At 49.3% G+C, this 18,377-nt stretch overlaps 1 protein-coding gene across 1 annotated transcript; it reads right to left on the reverse strand.

The window, feature by feature from the left end:
- Positions 1–2,258: 2,258 nt before the first annotated feature.
- On the reverse strand, positions 2,259–7,808 carry LOC6589952 (toll-like receptor 7). Its single transcript, XM_026985984.1, has one exon. The coding sequence runs from the start codon at positions 7,361–7,363 to the stop codon at positions 3,206–3,208; it is 4,158 nt and encodes a 1,385-aa protein (XP_026841785.1). The 5' UTR covers positions 7,364–7,808; the 3' UTR covers positions 2,259–3,205.
- Positions 7,809–18,377: the final 10,569 nt, after the last annotated feature.

Below are 18,377 nucleotides of genomic sequence, written 5' to 3' on the forward strand. Positions count from 1 at the left end.
CATATGCATTTTGCATGTTTTAATTATAAAACAAATCAATTTACCCCCCTCCAACCCGCTTTGAGCAAACAACTTAATGACATTTATCCATTTCTTACAGTCCCTCAAACACACACACACACACAGTGCCTTATGCAAGTGCACAGCTGTGCAATTTGCATAAATGAATTTTTTATATTGTTCGTCGCGTTTACTTTCCCCGCTTTCCCTTCTTTTGGTTCTGAAAGAACTTGGTCAAGAGGGTGCGTGGGCGACATTGGTTCCGGAAAACTTTAAATCGATTTCAGTAGTTCTACTCGACTTTCCAAGTAATTGATGATGGAAACTGATTAAGTTTTCCTCATTAAGGTTCCTCAGCCATCCTCCTCCTTTTGCTGCTTAGATATTTAATGCAGGCTTCAAATCTGTTCTTCGATCATTTGCTTTAAACTTATATAAACAAAGAGATATGTATGTTCTCTTAGGAAGATGTTATAAACGCTATTCGGGGCACTTGTTGAAGAAAGAGAGCTTTGAGGGGTTCTTGGCCCTGACTTTTTGACCAAAAACCGAAAAACCGATCAAAATGCCACCCCCATCCGCTGAAATATCTCGGTGTCTGTATCTGCAAGTGCATTTTCCATTTTGCCATTAAATTTGCTACTTTCTTGAGGTTTTTATTTGTGTGTTTCCTGTTGATCTTCTCGTGTTGTATGTGTGTATATCAACTGCTTATTGATTTTCAATTAGTTTGTTTTGCTTTTCACTGTCGACTGTGCGGCAAATGTAGTTGCAGTTGCGATTTTGTTCTTCCTTCCACTTTTTCGCATTTCCCCCCACCAAAGTGACATACTTTATTTTCCATCGAGTGTACTTTTCGTGTGTCTATGTATGTGTGTGTGAGTGTCTGTGTGACTTGCACTCATAAAATATGCAATCGCCAAAGCGCATCCAACGGATTTGGCCAACGATTGCGGCAAGACTTTGGCAAGAGCTTGTGGCTCTGACTCTGACTCTGACTTTGCCAAAAAAATGTGCCAGGGTTAGACCAGAAATAGACACATGCCAATATGCTGGGCCATAAATAAGAGAACGCCAGCAGACTTGGGCGAGGTCTGCAGTCTGGTCTGCCGTTGATTCCGGCCCTTAAAGCCTGCTCTCGTTTCAATTTAAATCCTCACTCAACTACAGCTAATTAGAGGAGAGGATAGTTCAGCATTAATTCATTTACCAGCCGGTTTCCCCAAGCGTCGAAAATAAATACATTTGACCTTTTGTTGCAGCGGAAATTATTAGCTCGATCGAGTTGGTGAGGTTTTTGTGAATTTTGCGGTTTGTCGGAGCGAAATTTATGCAATTACAAACGCAATTTTCGCATGGGACCGCATTTTAATTTCGTTTTATAATTTCGACAAATAATCATTTACATAAGCGAATCGCCATGCGAGTGCTTCGGTGAGTGTTTGCGGCATATGCAAAGTGTTTGTTTGAGTGCTTTTCCCCCAGCACCTACGACACACAATATATGTATAGCATGCACTATTTATATATAAAATAATTATTTACAAGCAATTAACTTTGCGCATAGCTTTTATTTAGTTAGTTTCGTATGTGTTTTAGTTAAAATTTTGCCATTGTAACATTTAACGTTTGTCCCGAATAACCGCATTAAAAATTAAATATGAAATAATGGCATTTGTGGTGTCGGCGGTCCATTGGGAAGGCTGTCAGCTGCATCAGTCAAATGTTGAAGCCTTTTTGTTGTTCGATCCATTTTCGGCCCTATAAAGTGACACGGGATATTCTGCTGCGGTCTTTCCGCTGCTGTTCAGCTCTTCCTCATGAGAAATCCGTCTCAACTCGTTCAGTTTTGCAGAATGGGATGTTTGCCATAGCCCAACGAATGATTAATCCAAGGATCGGCGATTTCTGTCTAGAAATTTCATAATCTTTGTTTCTGATTATCCAAAGATATAAATCAATTAAGAAATGGAGCTGTCCGAAGGATTCAAGGAGCGTTTGGGAGTGGACATTCCACTGGGGATTCGTGGATCTTCCAATATTCCTGGCAATTCCGTACTACCTGAAATACATTTCGATTATTTAACCCTTTCCCACCCTAAAATTTTCGTTGAATAAAAGGAGATTCGTTTTGTATTAATGTTTTCACAATATTTTGTAATGTTTTTGCGTTTATTTTCTCAGATATATTTCTTGTTCTGTTTTGTTTTTCTGTTTTATGTAATTGTAATAATTAATTTAATAATACATTTGCCATTAAGTAAATTGAATTAAATTAATTTAGTTCCGTCCTCTCTCGCTCTCTCTCTATACAGTATACGACATTACATACATTAATAAATACATTAAGTGCTCTAAATTGTTGGTTTTTTGTTGATTTTTTGCGATTCTTCTATATACACATTACATTCAGATTAAATATAATTAAATATTTCAAATAGTTATTGTTTCGTGTAGCTTAGGATGAGTGCTCCAATTGATGCGAACGAATGTATTTGTTTAGTTGTAGTTTATGGTTTATGGTTTTAGTATTTGTTTTTAGGTTCTTTTATGCCTGGCTAGAACTACTAAATACGTCTACGAATTACAGTGTTTTTGTGTTTCGTTTTTGGGGATAGGGTGGGGCAGTTCTCCCGCTCTCGGGCTCCCCGCTTTAACTATAGTTAATTAATATATCACATTGAATTTGAAAGTGTTTTAACAACATTTCTAGTAATTGTTTTGTTTTTTTGTATATAGATATATGCTAATTATGTAATTTTTATGGGTATTTATATACGTGTCCCTCTCGCTCGCTCTCTCTCTCTCTCTCTGCCTGTCTGTCTGTCTGTCTGTCTCTGTGGCTGTGGGATCGTTTTTGTGGTGCTGTGCTACACAACTACAAAACGACAACCACAACTACCTTAACGACAACGACAACGACGACACATGAACGAACACCAAAGGCGAAATGCAAATAAAATGTTGAAGAAAAATGCCTACGAAAAAGTCTTTTTGTTTTCTACTAGTGTGTGTGTTTGTGTGTGTACGTGTGCACGTGTGTGTTTGTGTTCTACTTCCGCCGGTTGCGCAAGCGAGCGAACAGCTTCAAGATGGCCGCCCCTGCGCAGGAACCGCCCGAGAGCAGTGCGAGGGAGAAAGAGATGGCAGCAGGAGCAGTGGCAGTGGCAGTGGTGGTGGCAGTGCCATGGGGCAGGGTCAGAGCTTACACCAGGAAAGCCTGTCCATTCTTATTGGCCGTCTCGCCGTTGGCAGCTGTCTGTTGCTGTTGCTGCTGCTGTTGTTGTTGCTGCTGCTGTTGTGCTGCCGCAGCGGATGTGGAAGCCTGCGCCGTCGACTGCGTACTGGTGCTGGCCTGACTCAAGCCGCTGCCACTGCGCAGATGCACGGGCGCCGTTGCCTGCTGGGGCACGGGCATGGCCGCGCCCACCGCCCGGAACTGGGGCTGCAGCAGGCGCTGCTGCTGCTGCTGTTGGTGGTGCCGTGCCAGCTGCTGCTGCTGGTGCTGATGGTGGTGCATCAGGCCAGTGGGGATCATGGAGAGGGCCTCGTGCTGGTCGTAGGCGCTGTACTCCGACTCGATGCTGTGGTAGATGTGCTCCGAGGGCGGGCGCATGGGCATGGGCATGGAGTCCACGATGCGAGCTGGCCCCCCCGGGCGGGTGGGCCTTGGCGAGGGGGTGGCTGTGGTGGCGGAGCTGTAGTTGGCCTCCATGTCCTCGGTGCAGTAGTAGGCCGGCGGTGGCGGGGCCTGGCGGAAGATCATGCCCGGGGAGACGGGCTGCTTGAAGCGCTCATGGTGGTCCAGAGTGTAGTTGTTGCCGCGCGGCGACAGCTCGATGGGGATGGCGTAGCGGAGCTTCTCCCAGAAGTAGCGGTCGCAGGTGAGCAGGCGGTTCGATGGCACGGACTTCAGGTAGGGCGAGAGCTCGGCCACGTCCTCAGCCTCTGAGGAGACGCTGGTCTCCTCGATGATGACCAGCTTCTGGGCCAGTCCGCGGAGGGCCTCGTGGAAGGCGTTCCGGAACTCGACGCGATTCCATTCGGTGGCCAGCAGGTTGCGGGTGAGCACCAGGATGATCTTGCGAGAGGCGCGAGCGCCCTCCACCAGCTGCAGGTGGGAGGCCTGCGGCGGCAGGTCGCGCTGCTGGATGCATAGCCGGAAGGGGGGGCGGCCGTGCTCCAGCTCGGCGGCGATGTTGCGGCACACGAACTCGTAATCCTTCTCCGAGTGCAGGATGATGGCGTCGTACAGCTTGCCGGCGTCCTCGAATCGCGGCTCGCAGACACGGACGCCGTAATGGGCGAACAGCCACATGCGCACGCTCTCGCGAAAGACGAAGACGATGATGAGGACCACGACCAGGAAGATGAGCACCAGGACGGCGGCCAGCAGAGGCAGGCGGTATCCCCCGGCAATGTCCTGCGACGAGGAGATATTGCTGGCGCTGGCATCGAGAAGCTCGGAGCAGTCCGGTCCCCCGGCCACATTGCCGAGCAACTCCAGCTCCCGCTTGATGCCAGCATCGATGCAGTAGATGTCCGCCGAGTCGCGCACCACCATGGCGTTGTCCGACACGAACTGGGCCAGTTCCCGCAGCTGCTGGCAGCGGCACGACCACGCGTTCCTGCCCAGCGTCAGGCCCTGCAGGCTATTGCGGTACTGGAGATTGGGCAGCGAGCTCAGGCGGTTGTTGTCCAGTCGCAGCACCTTGAGGGAGACGAGCGGCTCGAAGCTGCCGTTGGAGATGTGAGTCAGCATGTTGTTGTGCAGATACAGCTCCCGGAGGAGGTTGAGCGGCTGGAACTCGGTGCCCTCGAGGGCCGTCAGCTTGTTGTTCTCCAGGTGGAGCACGCGCAGATTCGAGAGCTGCGAGAGGCTGCCATTCTGCAGGGTCATCAGGTTGGAGGAGTTGAGGTAGAGGGCGCGCAGGTTGCGCTTGCCCGCCAGCTGACCCGCCTCCAGCACGGGAATGTTGTTGCCGTCCAGATAGAGGTCGCTCACGTCCTGGGGGATGCGGGCGGGCAGGCTGACGAGATCCTGCTTGCCGCAGTCGACGATGTTCGTCGACCAGGTGGCATCGTGGAAGCAGCTGCAGTTGTTGGGGCAGATCACCTCGCACTCGCACTGCTCGTACTCGCAGCAGTGGCACGTGGGCGGGCAGTGGCTGTCGTACTTGCAGACAAAGTCCGTGGACGCCAGGCTGGAGAGGGGGCGCAGCGGGGCGTTGCGGCTGTGGGGCATCAGGCACTCGATGTTGGCCAGATCCACCACGCGGGGGTGCTGCCGGGTGGTCAGGTTGTTGATCCGCTGCAGCCACTCCATCGAGCAGTCGCACTCGAAGGGATTGCCGCCCAGGTAGAACTCGGGCACCGGCTTCTCGGCCGAAACGGGGGCCACGCGGAGCGCATTGAGCGAGATCTTGGACAGCACGTTGGCGTATAGATCGACGCGGGCCAGACGGGTCTTGTCCACGAAGGTGTTGGCCTGGATCTGGCCGATGATGTTGTTGTTGATGAACAGCAGCTCGATGGAGTTGGGCACGGACATGGCGCCGATCTCCGTGATCCGGTTGTGCGAGGCGTCCAGCGTGGTCACGCGGATCTCCTCCTGCAGCTTGTAGTAGTTGCCCAGGGCCTCGATGTAGTTGCCGTGGATGTCCAGCCACTTGAGGTTCGACGGTATGAAGGCGTAGTCGAACCACACCAGGTGGTTCTCCGAGAGATTCAGCCACAGAAGAGAGGCCAGTGTGGCGAAGATCCCATTGATGTCCGTGAGGAAGTTCTTGTCCAGGCGAATGGCCTCGATCTCCGTGTTCTTATCGAAGGCACCTCGCTCAATGTTCTGGATGCGGTTCTTGGCCAGATTGAGGACGCTCAGGCGGGGCAGATCCTGGAACATGCCCACGGTGATATTTCCGATGCGGTTGTCGATCAGCCGCAGTCCCGTCAGCTGGTTGAGGTTGCGGAACGTGTTGTTCTTGAAGTCCGAGATCTGGTTCTCGCCCAGATCGAGCGTCTTCAGCATGCTCAGGTCCTGAACGGCCTCGGGCACCTCCATCAGCTGGTTGGAGCTGAGGTCCAGTTCCTTCAGGTCGGAGCAGTTGCGGAAGGCCTGCGTCTCCACGATGCTGATGAGGTTGTTGTTCAGCGTCAGTTTTGTGAGCACGTACAGGCCGTTGAAGATCTTGTTGTCGAGCGTGTGGAGCCGGTTCTCGGCCAGGTTCAAGGTGTGCAGGTTGTAGAGCGGCAGGAAGGCGCCCTCCTCGACATGGCCAATGGAGTTATTGCGCATGTCCAAGATCTGCAGGAAGTACAGCTCCTTGAAGGTCTTGGCCCCGATGCGGGTGAGGGCGTTGTTCGAGAGGTTCAGCACGATCAGGCGGATCAGGCCGGCGAAGGTGTTGTTGTCCACATGGTGGCTGGTCAGCTGGTTGCCGCTCAGATCGAGGACCAGCAGCTGTTCGAGGCGGTGCAGCAGACCCTTGGGCAGATCATACAGATCGTTGCCCTGGAGGTGCAGCTCGCGCAGCTCCTTGTTGCCCGCAAAGGCGTCGGCGGGCAGCGACTCCAAGTGGTTGTACGAGATATTGAGCACGCGCAGGGAGCTGAGACCCGCCAGGGAGTTGGGGGCCAGAGAGCTGATGTTGTTGTGCTGCAGACTGAGCGTCTGGAGACGGCGCAGCCGGGAGGCACCCCAGGCGTCGGGCAGGGAGCGCAGCTCGTTGTAGGAGACGTCCAGCACCTGGAGCTCGGATCCGCCGCTGACGGCGCCGTTGGCGTTGCTCAGGGCCGAGCCCACGCACAGCTTCTCGGAGAAACCGAGATACTCGGCGGACCGGATGCGGTTCTGGGTGAGATTGAGCAGCTGGAGGCTGGGCATGGAGCACCAGAGGCCCTCGGGCAGCTGGCGCACATTGTTGTCGGCCAGATGGAGTTCGCTCAGATCGCGCAGGCCGTGGAATGACTGGGCGTGCAGATCCAGCGTCTTGCCGGGGCCCCACATGGCGTTGTGCGTCTGCAGGCTGAGGCGCTTGAGGGAGAGGAGGCCCTCGAAGGCGTTGGCCGGGATCCGCTGCAGCTTGCAGGCGTCCACCTGCAGCTCTTCCAGCTTTTGCAGGCGGCCGAAGAGGCCCGCGGAGAGCTCGCTGGCGTGCAACAGATCCTGGCTACACTGCAGCTCCAGGCGGTTGGCCGTCTCGGCCACCTGGAGGTCGAGCGGGGCGGCGGCGTCCAGCGCCCGCACGTTGCACTTGATGTCCATGGTGGTGCGGACGAACTCCCAGGCGCACTGCTGCGCATGCGCGCTGCGCACGGGAACGGCCGCGGCGGTCAGGAGAAGCAACAGGCAGAAGGCCAACATGTTGGATGCTTCGCTTGGTTCTTGTCGTTGGTTTGGATTGTTGGAGAGCCTCTGTGGGAGAGGGCTCTTAGCGGTTTCGGTTGCTCTTGGCTTGGGTTTTGGTTGTTGTTGCAACACTCTGTCACTTTCTGGTTTTCATTTTTTGATCGCTTTTTCCAACCCGCGTGTACCCGTAATCCTTGTGTGCGTGTATGTGTGGTTTCGGCTTGTGGCGTGACACTTAGCGATTTGCACTATATTTTTCTTTTCTGTGAAAACAATTTCCACTTCTTGTTGTTGGTTTTTGGTTTTTTTATGTTAGTATTTTTTGTACGTAATAGCTTTTCACGATACGCGAGAGACGACTCAGACTCAGAATCAGTTTCGTTTCGTTTCGTTTTGGTTTAAATATTTCTTGTCGGTTCGCGTCGGAGCTCGTTTCCTCAGAACATGTTTCGTCCGCCGCGTTTCAAGCCAAAGTGATTGCTGGAGTTGGCCGCTGCGACTCCGTTGGCTCGTTGAAAATGTGGAAACGACGAGGCAGCAGCGCCGACGACGCGGCGTCGCGCAGCAGCAGCACACCGACACGAAAGAGCCAAACGGCAGACGGCAGACAGACAAAATCTGTGTGTGTGCCTGCACGTTCGTGTTCTGCCGCGCGCACTCTTTTTCAATGCACATGCACTCACACACATGCAGGCCGGCAGGCAGGCAGCGGGCAGGCAGAGGAGCATGCATATGCATGCGCTGCTTCGCTCTCACACATTGCGCTCCCACATAGCAGAGGCAGCAGCAGAGGCAGTGGCAAAACAGAGAGCTGAGAGCAGAGCAGCGTTAACAACAACAACAATTGCATTTCCTGCCTGCATATGCTCGAACATGCATGCTCTCTCACGCTGCTGCTCTCTCTCGCTCTCGCCAAAAGTAGGGGAAATGTTGCATGCACACACACACACACACCCAAACACATGGCGGCAGGCCAGCAACAGTTAACCCTACAATGGCCGCACTAGCTGTAGTAGTAGTAGTAGCTTAAGTACATGTTGTGTGAGCGTGGAATGCTGAACAATCTGCTCTCTCGCAGATCTCTGCCTCTCTCTCTCTGGAAGAAGAGAGGAAGAGTGGGAGAGCAGTCTACAATTAGCATTGGAAAGTGGATTAAATACTGGAGGAGTTCAGAATAGGTTATCAGTGAGGCTGCTTTCCAGCCAGCGATAATCATTTCAGTGTGCTATAAGCGGGGATTATTATCAGGGAATGCACTTGAAATTGAATCATCCCATACAAATTAGAGCACATATGCACATACATATAACAGATTTGTTTTTAAGAGAATCACAAAGATCTTAAAATAACCTAAAATCTCCATAGATCTTTGGATATCGTTTGAAACTTGTAAGATCAGATCTCCAAATTCGAATGAAAAAAGTAGTCTTAAGTTCCAGCAACAAGTTCCTCCATACAGCCCGTGGCTTCTCTGTCTATCCCATAGAACCCCGTTCGGGTTAAATCAAACCTGCAACAGGCTGCTGTTGGCTGGCAACATTTCGCCCCCAATCCCCATTCGCATCCCACTCCCACTCCACCCTCCCTCTGCTCCCATGGTAGCCCAGTTCTCTGACTCAGTTCGTTTAGTGACTCGTGTTGCATGCTACACACGACGTGCAGGCAGGCCCCTCCAAGGAGGAGTGTGTAGAGCTTCAGTTTAGCATGTTGCATGCCGCTTGGCTCTTAACAGCTGCCGCTGCTTCTGGTGCTGTTGTCGTTGCAGCGGCGATTGCTGTTATTGGTGGTAGCACATCCGTGGCCAGTGGCCTGAGTGGAGCATCAGCAGCAGCCGGCCTCTCTGGTGGCAAGAGGCCCGGAGAGTGTTTTGTTGCCATAAAATGTTGAATCTATTGTCGCATGTTAAATATATTTTAGCAATATTTGTTGTGTGTTTCTGCTGTCAAACATTTCTCGTGGCTTCTTAGTGGGAGTCCGTTTGGTTTTGCCATGTTTTGAATTCTGCCACATCTGCGGCTGCCTCTTTTTGCCGTTTGCTTGTGGCAATTTTGCAAATTGCTTAGCTTTTTTCAAGCTGGAGGCTGATCGGGAAGAGCATCTGTGTGTGTGCGAGGGAGAGACGGACGGCACCAAACTTGTTAGTTAGAGACGTTGTATTCTTTATTTCTATTTGCAGCATTTGTTCCACGCTGCTACTGCGCCTCATTCGGAAGACTGACTCTGTTGCCGCCTGTCCCATAAACATTGCATATGAGTGTTGCAACCAGCAGTGGCACTGGCAGTGGCAGCGGCAACAGTGGCAATATTACAGTTTGAATGCCACTATTATGCCATTTCGAATGGCAACTGCATTCAGGCGTGCAACAAGCTGCTGCTGCTGCTGCTGCTGCCGCTGTTGCTCCTCTTGTCTCTACAAAAGGTCTTTGGGAAGTTTTCCATTAACTTTTCCGGAATGGGGTGGGGGGTTTTCCTGCTGCACTAATTTTACCGGGTTCTAATGTACCCTCTATCGTGGGGCATTGCCCCACCTGGCCCAGATATCCCGAGTATTTTGTGCGAGTTTTGCCAGCTTTTTCGGCTGTCGACTTATGCCACTTAAAATTACATTAAAAAACTTTCCTCCTCCTCGCGGAGTGTGGCCACCCAGTGCATAGTACCCAGTACCCAGTACCCAGTGGCTGTGGGGCACGTGGGGCAGAGTTGCAAAGTTTGCCCGGCTTTTTGGATGTTTACGCTTCCACTTCCTCTTCCATTTCGGGGTCTGTTGCTTCTGTTGCTGCAGCAGAGAGCTTGTTGGCTTCTTTTTTGTTTTGTTCTGTGCCGTTTTGTTATTTTGTTTTTGCGGGACTGCAAATATGAAAGTTTTCTTACTTAATTATTTTGTTTGTTTGTCGTTGTTGTTTCTGTTAATGTTGTTGCTGTTGCTGTTGCTGCTGTTGCTCCTACGGTGGCTGTTGCTGTTGCTCTATTGCTATTAATTAATTGAGTTACGCTTGCCCCGTTTCTACTCCTACTTCGGCTTCTATTGCTGTGGATGCTGCTTTTACCCTAGATGGTGCTCCTTCCCTGCTGTACTGTGGATGTTTCTGCTGCTGCTTCCCATATATGTTGCTCTTGTGGATGCTGCTGCTGTTGCTGTTCTTATTGTTGTTGTTTGCTTAGTGGTGCGAATATTTTATGAATTTTTAAATTTCATTAACTCGACATGTGCCCGAAACTTTTGTGACAGACTGTGTCGCATGTCGTCGACCCTTGGAAAGAAACTGCGCGACATAACTATGGCATAACTAAACTAGATAAATAAAATTACAGAAAAGGTAAAATGGGATTTTCTGGTCATAAATTTTAAAGAATTTATGAGATATTTACCAACTATATCATTAATCTTTTTAGTTCAACTTCGTTAATTGGAAAGATATTTGAGAGAACTACGATTTTTTGAGCTATTACTATGATCCATTACTTACCAGATGACTCTACAAGAATTTCGCGCATCTGCCTGCGTGCTTCTTTAGAGACAGCAACCTTGTGTGGCAGAAGGCTTTCATAAAAGATTCAAAATGCTTGTTGTTTTGGGCACCGCACGGATGGGTGTGAGGGGGCTTGCGCCTGAATATTATTCATACGCCGCATTGGCCACGGCCAGAATGAGAATGAGAATCCTCTGAATCCTCAGTGCAGCTTTCATTTCGACTCGCATAACTATGTCAAATTAGTGTCTGTCCGGGCGAGTGGCTCTGTGGCAGCATCGGATGCGCTGCTCCTCCAACTTTCCCAGCGGTGTATTTAGTCATGCCCCAGAGAGGGGAAGGAGGTGGCAGGAGCGATGGTGCGGTGGAGCGAGGGAAACTTTCCCACTTGGCTCCGCTCCTGGGGAAATTGTATTCAAATGCAAACTAAACAGAAACCGAAACAGAAACCGAAACAGAGGAAAAAACTATTTTAATTGAATTAGAAAATGGCAATGGGTCAGAAGCACGTTTGTAATGCATAATTTATGTCTGTTCACTGAGTTTTGTTTTCTGATTTTCCATTTTGCAGCGGCAGTGGCAGTGGCAGTGGCAGCGGCAGCGGCAGCCGTTGCCAATCCGCATCCGAATGCGGCAAGCGTTTTGCCCGATTTTTTGAGGCCAAAATTTTCATAATCTTTTGGTGAAATAGAAAATTGCCAGAAGGAGCAGCAGCAGAAGGAAAACTCATCTTGTAAATGCAGTTATGAATATCATTGGAGGAGTCGCTGCGGCGTAATGAATGAAATGTGCGGGGGGATGGGAATGGGGACGTGGAAGCCATCAATACATGTTTGTGTCTGTGGCTGTGGGTGTGTGTGGTTATCCAAATGGATATGGATGTGGCATCGAGTGGAAAGTGCGTCTGACAGCAACAGCAATGCCTGCTGCTCCTCCGGCTGTGCCCGATGCCTGCAGCTCCTGCTGCTGCTGGGGAAGAGTCGTCCTTCTGGCAGCTGTCAAGCGCACTTGCATTACATTACTCCTCCTAAAGCCTGCCTCCTCCCGCCTCCATCGAGGAATCGTACTGATCAACAAATTTCAGTTAGATGAAAGATCGAAATTATAGTAGATCAAATCCGCAGAAGTGTTGCCACACTTAAGAAAGGAAAGAAACTACCATCAAACCCTTTTTTGGGATAGTGTTTCCTGTAAATGTATGGAGAATGCAGATCCCATCGGTTCTATTAAATATTTTATAGATTTCTCTTTTGAATTTTTAAATTCCTGTTGGCTAGTGTGATTTGCTATTGAATCGAGTGCTTGTTGTTGGTTGGTCTTCAGACCAGGACTCTCATTTGATATGCGGGTTCGGTAATGCGCCCACACGTCGATACGATGGCTCTGAAACAATGCCAGGCATTTTTATATATGCCAGGCGATATTTATAATACATATACAAGCGTGTTCGTGTACACTATGGTACAGTATAGTATAGCGACATGTTATGTGAGTAACGAGCGAGATGCCGACGACCGTTCAAGTGCATCTTAAAGATACTTTTGCTGGTTGGATGGCGGCGGCTGCATTGTGTGCTGCTTGGCTTGGCTTCGGCTCGAGTGGTGTTGCCGCCTGCCTATTGTTGCCACCAGCAGCCAGCGCCCACCCCCGCTGCCACTCCACCACTTGTAGGGGTTGATATATGAGCTTTAATGTGCATTAACTCTTGTGCCATATTTCTCGTCAGCCTTTGCCATGGAATGGGGTTAATTACGCGGTTATGGAGGACATTCTTGGCCGCAAACTATTTATCGGTCGCTTTTGATTAATGCTTCTGTCCGTCTGCAGAGGAAGCGGAACAATTCGGTATTATGCGGTGAAAAATGTTGAGACTGTAGTGATTTGCATGCCGGGCGATTATTCTGTTTACCAATTGAAAGATTCCAGAAGCAACGATATAATCACCAACTTCCCCAAGTCTTTTTCGAGTAATTTAAATATTTTTATAATTTTCTAAAAGTCCACCAAAAGTATCCCCAAAAACCAAACAAAAAAATACCAATTCATGCTGCCGCTGCTGCTTTTGGCCACAACCTGTAATCATGGCTAAGCAGAAAAAGCCGGCCAGACAATTCTAATTGTCAGCCGCTCTTTCGCTTTATTTTTTTTTTTGCTGCTAAAGATTTCGTTTCGTTTTTCGGGGTCGCAATTTTTCAGCGTTTTGCTAATGCCACACGAGAGCTGCTTTAAAGATCAGACAGAACCCTTCATTAGGCACACGAAGAGCAGCCCAACGACGACGACGATCGTTCGACAACTCATGTTTATAAATTGGTCTATAATTTCGTTTCGTTTCGTTTTATTATTTGTGCAGCTTACAGGGGGTACCCTCGGAGTTTTCTTGTGGCTTTTCTGTGCGGAGGAAAACGACTGGCTGGCTGGCTGGCTGGCTGGATGTTTTTGCAGGCCCAAACTAATTGCCAAAAATCTCTGGAAAAATGGTCTAAAGTATAAATATTTTTACTGCTGTGCGGAGTCTAAAAATAACATTCCGTTGAATGCCGGCGATGTTGTTTCAGCAAACAGTTTAGACGCTGGTTGTGGTGGTGGTGGGGGGAGGAGGCGGCCTAAGCCCTCGTCTGAGCCTACATTTGTAATGGGTCTATCTGCAAGATACTTAGATACATTGGCAGGTAGCTGGTCTGCGAGAGAGTTGAGTGCCAGAGAGTGAGAGCGAACAAGAGAGTAAAAGAGGGGAAATGTCACGCACACCACTTCAGACGCTGCTCTGCTCGCACCAATACTTGCGCACCGGATCTGTCTCTCACTCATACTAGTGCAGCAGATCTGGTTCTCGCTCTCCCGCTGGTCGGCCATCTCTTTCACGATCAGCTTTCGTTGTATCTGTTTTCCCTTTCGCACAGTTTCCGCAGCGATCTGCGCTTTGCCTGTGTGCGTGCGCCGCTCACTCACACACTCTCAGTGGTCGCTCTCTGGCTGCTCTCTGGGTTGCGCTCTCTCGCGCGCTCTCTTTGTGGCCCGCTCTCATTTTGCTGTCATTGACACGCTGAGCGGCAGGTTTTCTGTTTCTGTTTGCTGGCAGCAATTATGTATCTTGTATCTGCAACTCGCTTGCTTGCTGTATGCTGTGTATCTGTTGGGTTGGCCGAACAGCCTCAAATGCCTGACATTTTACGCTACTATCGCCGGCGATTTCTGCTCGGATTTTCGGCCCCGTCGCGCCTGAGTACTCACTGAATCCGCGCTCGCCTATAAACAAAACATTTCATACCATAATCCTTTCCCCCCGCCTCTGAGAGTGCCACACAAAAACCCCGTTGCGGCGTGGTGTGGTTTTCTTGTCCCTGATTGAGACAATATCGTAAAATATCGCCTCATGTGAAATTCGATCGCTAAGCAGATCCCAAGCAGCCCCTCTACAGCCCCCGTCTTCTCTCTCACTCCTTGCTGTATCGCTGCCGCAAAATTTAGTTGCTTTTGTCGCCGTTTATTGCCGCTTTAAGGCCTGCGCTCCTCTCCTCTCCGCCCCACTTTGGCCACGCTGTTCTGCTCAACTTGTTTTACCACACAAAATGCTCTCATTTGGCCATAACAGCCACAACCACAGCCCCAGTCGCAGCAACAACAATTTCAGATATATTTTCCTTTTTATACTCTGCAAAAGAGGGTATTTATCGGAGAAGGAATCATTTTCGTCCACCCATATATATTTAGCCGTCCCTCAGAGTATGATCAGAATATGAATAATTTTTCTCCCAGGTCTCTACCAGAAGATCTGCATATGACTTGTCTTTTTGGATGTAAAGGAAGTATTACAAGAGGGAGCCAGCAAGGTAGGATCGCTGTATCTTCTAGCTGTCAAATAATGGGATCTGTGAGAGTATCTGAAGTTTCGGCCATCGGAGTTTTCTTTTTACAATGTATTTTTTTGTTGTTGTCTTGGTCTGGCGTCTTTGGGCTTAAATGAAACTAAATGAGGCAGTAATCAAGTTGTGCTCAAAGAGTCTCCGTCTCCCGCCCCCCTGCCAGGCACCTATCCTACCTCTCACACTCTCTCTCCTTGTGGTATTTTCGTTTCGCATTTTTTTCCCCATATACTCGTATTTTTTTCTTATTTTTTTAATATGTTTCTTGTGGTTTACAGCAAATTTCACACTTGGTCTGGCGGTCTGGCGAGTGGGAAGTATCTGACGCTCTGTACTCTAGACAGTCACAAAACATGGCTGAGGCATGGGCTGATTGATTTTTTAAAATCGAGCAGAAAGGAGAGAGAGAGGGTGGGATTGCCAAAGAATGGGAAGTTGGGTGGGGCCTCGCAGAGCCTTTGTGTTCGGGATCGGGATTTTCAAAGGAAACCAAACGAATTGACAGGATGGATCCGCCATTCGAGTTGGAGATGGAGTACTTGCCCTGTGTTCCAGTTATTGTCGAGTCAGCGGACTGATTTATTCATTGGCCTCGACCCACACTAGCTTTCACTATGGATCCCCATCTCTTGACAATTTCATTTCAATATTTTCGTTACACTTGAAGGCGATCCCGGCTACCGCTTCGCATCCGAAATGGAGTCGGAGGAGGGACCATCCTGGCCACCACTTCACATGCGGCTGCTGCTGCTGCCACGAATTGTATAATAAATATTATTCATTTGGCTCTGATTTTTCGAACCAATGATGCCACTGCGGCCACTCGAGGCCCACTACAGAGGCACACACTCTTACCCATCCCCAGTCCCAGCCCCCAGTCCCAGCCATGACTCAATTAAGAGCCGCACGTTTATTGTGCTTGCCCGCGTAGTTTTGTCTGTTTTCTTCTGTTTTCTGTATTTTTTTATTAACTTTATAGCCTCTGTTTTTGTTCAACTTACTTACTGTTTTTCCCGTCGTCTTGTTTTTGTTGAAACGTCATCGTAAATTGCAATTAATTTTGAGGCCCGAACCGAGCCGGCGACAGATGATGGCTCATAATTTCTGCCTGTAGGTGTTTCATTAAACGCAGCCTTGAGAGTGGCCTGTCTTCAATTATTTTCACACCTTGGAGAACAGAGCAACAAAGTTTACGAAAAAAAAAACACGAAAGCGAAACTCCACTTAAAATTATGCCAATCACGAAGCCCAACTTTTGTTTTTGTCTTCGAGGGGGCGCACTTCACACAGTCGCGGCTCAATATTTTCAAAAAGTGTTTGAATAAATCACGCAAATATTTATATGCCAAATCATGGCCAAAATGGAACTCAATCTATTTTTGGATAAATCCCAAACTATTTTTGGAATTAAGCAAAAGTTTATTGGGGATAGGTTGAGAGTCCTTGAATGTATCACTGAAATATCTTTAAATAGGGGCTTTTTTTATTACTTTATGGAAATATATTGAGTGCCTTTTATTCAAATTTCAGTTGGTTTTATCAGAGACTCCCTCTCTCTGAGGAATAAAGTGGGGCAGGTCGCGGCCTTTAAAAGTCAGCTGTGGTGTCTCCAGAACCCAACACTATCTCCATCCGTGGCCAGCCATTGGAAAGCCATAAAGTCGCCGCTCTATCCCATTCTAAGAGTTAATTTCTAGCCTTTTACGACCCCACCAAATGTCAATTGATACGGAATTTCATTTGATGTTACAGCTGCTTGAATGGGGCACCGCTCGCGTGTTGATACACGCCTACTGTAACCTGTGGCAGTGGTAAGGGAGGCCGCCGAATGCAATTGGCCATTGCCATAAAAAACACTTTGTGGAAGAGTTGTTGTTGTTGTTGTACCTTTTTTATGCATCGTCGAGCGGAAAGTGTTGCATTTATCTGCTACACAACGCCCGGACCTTAGCGAGGATATCCAAGGAGTTGTCTCAGCCGCAACGCCTTGAGCACTGAGCGAAAAACTTTGATGAATAACACCCATAGATGAAGGGAGAGGCACCCATCACCCATTGCCCATACGAGATGATTCACCTCCCATTAACATGCGGCTGGCTGCCATTTGCTTCTGTGGGCCCCGTTTTGTAGCAGTTGGATTTGCATATCGCCCATCGAGCATCAGACATTTCTGGGCTCTCAGTGTGGCTGGGAGAAATTACAATAACCACAGCATAAAAAAGGATATGCCCCGCCACTTGCTTTTAGACTTTGTCTCCCAGCCAGAGCCTGGGATTGGGCCTGGCTCTGCCTCTGTTCCTTTGCTTTTATTATCATCGGGCTAAGTCGGCGACTTAAGGGACGACGGGACATAAAAAACACACACACACTCGTTGATAGACGGAACAACAGGAAAACTGGTAGTCTAGGCCATTAGACATAAAACTCAAGTTGGGTAAGTGCAGACTCGACTCCCGACTATCTGTGGCAGGCAGGATAGCGCTAGATAGATAGAGTGGAGGCGGCGAGAGGGAGTGTGTGGCAGGCAAAAGGTGCTACCACTAAAAGTTGACCCAAATTTTATCATCAATGTGACAGAAAGTAGCGATTAGATGATGCCTTTTATGCGCCTCGTCTCTCTGTGTTGCGGTTGTCTGTGCCGCCGCCGCCGCCGACAAAGGTGGATTGAATGGATGCCACTGTGCGGGCTGTTCCTGGTCGGGTTACGGGCAACGGGTGCACTCCTCACTATCCTAGTACTACTGCCGATATGAATGGGTTTTCCCGGGACCATAAAGCGTTGCTGATATCTTAATTTGCCGCATCTATCGGGGACACTTGAGTGAGTGAATGAGAGAGTGAGACGAGTCTGAGACGCCACTCGAGTTGTTGCAGCTGCCGATGCCGATGCTGCTGCTGCACTTGTTTGAATTTCCATGGGCCCATATCCGGTTGGCTCTCTGGCGAGGCGCCGCCCGAAGGCAAATAGAGGCGCATCCTGTGTGCCCCTGTCACAGGCCCTTGAGATTTGAAACGATGCAGAAAATCGCTGCTTTGCCCCGCCGAGCCATTTGATTTGTGTTTGCTTCCTCGTCCCATCTCCAACTAGCCATGAAATGTCCGAGCCTATCGGAAGCTGATAGCGGCCCGGGATGACTGGATGGTAACTCTAGACGTGGGCTGCTGCTGCTTCCTTTGAAGTGGTCTTCCCGGATAAAGTGTTTGATAATCCAATTTTCGAATGCAAATCTCAGCTGCCGTTGCCGTTTCCCGGAAAACTGTGGGGGCCTCGCATGGTCAGGAGAAAAGAAATTGCCGGAGCTGTTTACGTTGGTCCTTACGCCATAAATATTTATGGGACTTTGAAAGGTTTTCTTTGGCGTAGAAAATAAAATTACCCCCGTCCTGCTCTCTCTTTCTCACTGTTCTGCCACTCAAAAGGCGGCCGCAAAATTGTGTGGTAGCCGCCGTCCCGCGGGCAGCTCTTTCAATTTATATCAATAATGCCGTTAGCCTTAGCCCCTTGGACTTGTTTAGCCAGAGTTTAGCCAATTTTTAATCTTTAGCAACTTCCCAAGGCTGGGATTTTCCTCGTAGTACTGGGCTCCATCGTACTATTTGACACGCAACACGCGGCAAAGAGGAGCGACGACATGGCCTGTCGTGCACTTTCCAGTGCTGGTCTTGGGGCTCCGCACCCACCACCATCTTCCG

This window comes from Drosophila persimilis, unplaced genomic scaffold (assembly GCF_003286085.1).
Source record: "Drosophila persimilis strain 14011-0111.01,24,50 unplaced genomic scaffold, DperRS2 tig00000002-arrow-pilon, whole genome shotgun sequence".
NCBI classification, from domain to species: domain Eukaryota; kingdom Metazoa; phylum Arthropoda; class Insecta; order Diptera; family Drosophilidae; genus Drosophila; species Drosophila persimilis.

Bases quoted from the DNA above. Each gene is read 5' to 3' on its own strand.
- LOC6589952 (XM_026985984.1), bottom strand. From the start codon at position 7,363: ATGTTGGCCTTCTGCCTGTTGCTTCTCCTGACCGCCGCGGCCGTTCCC.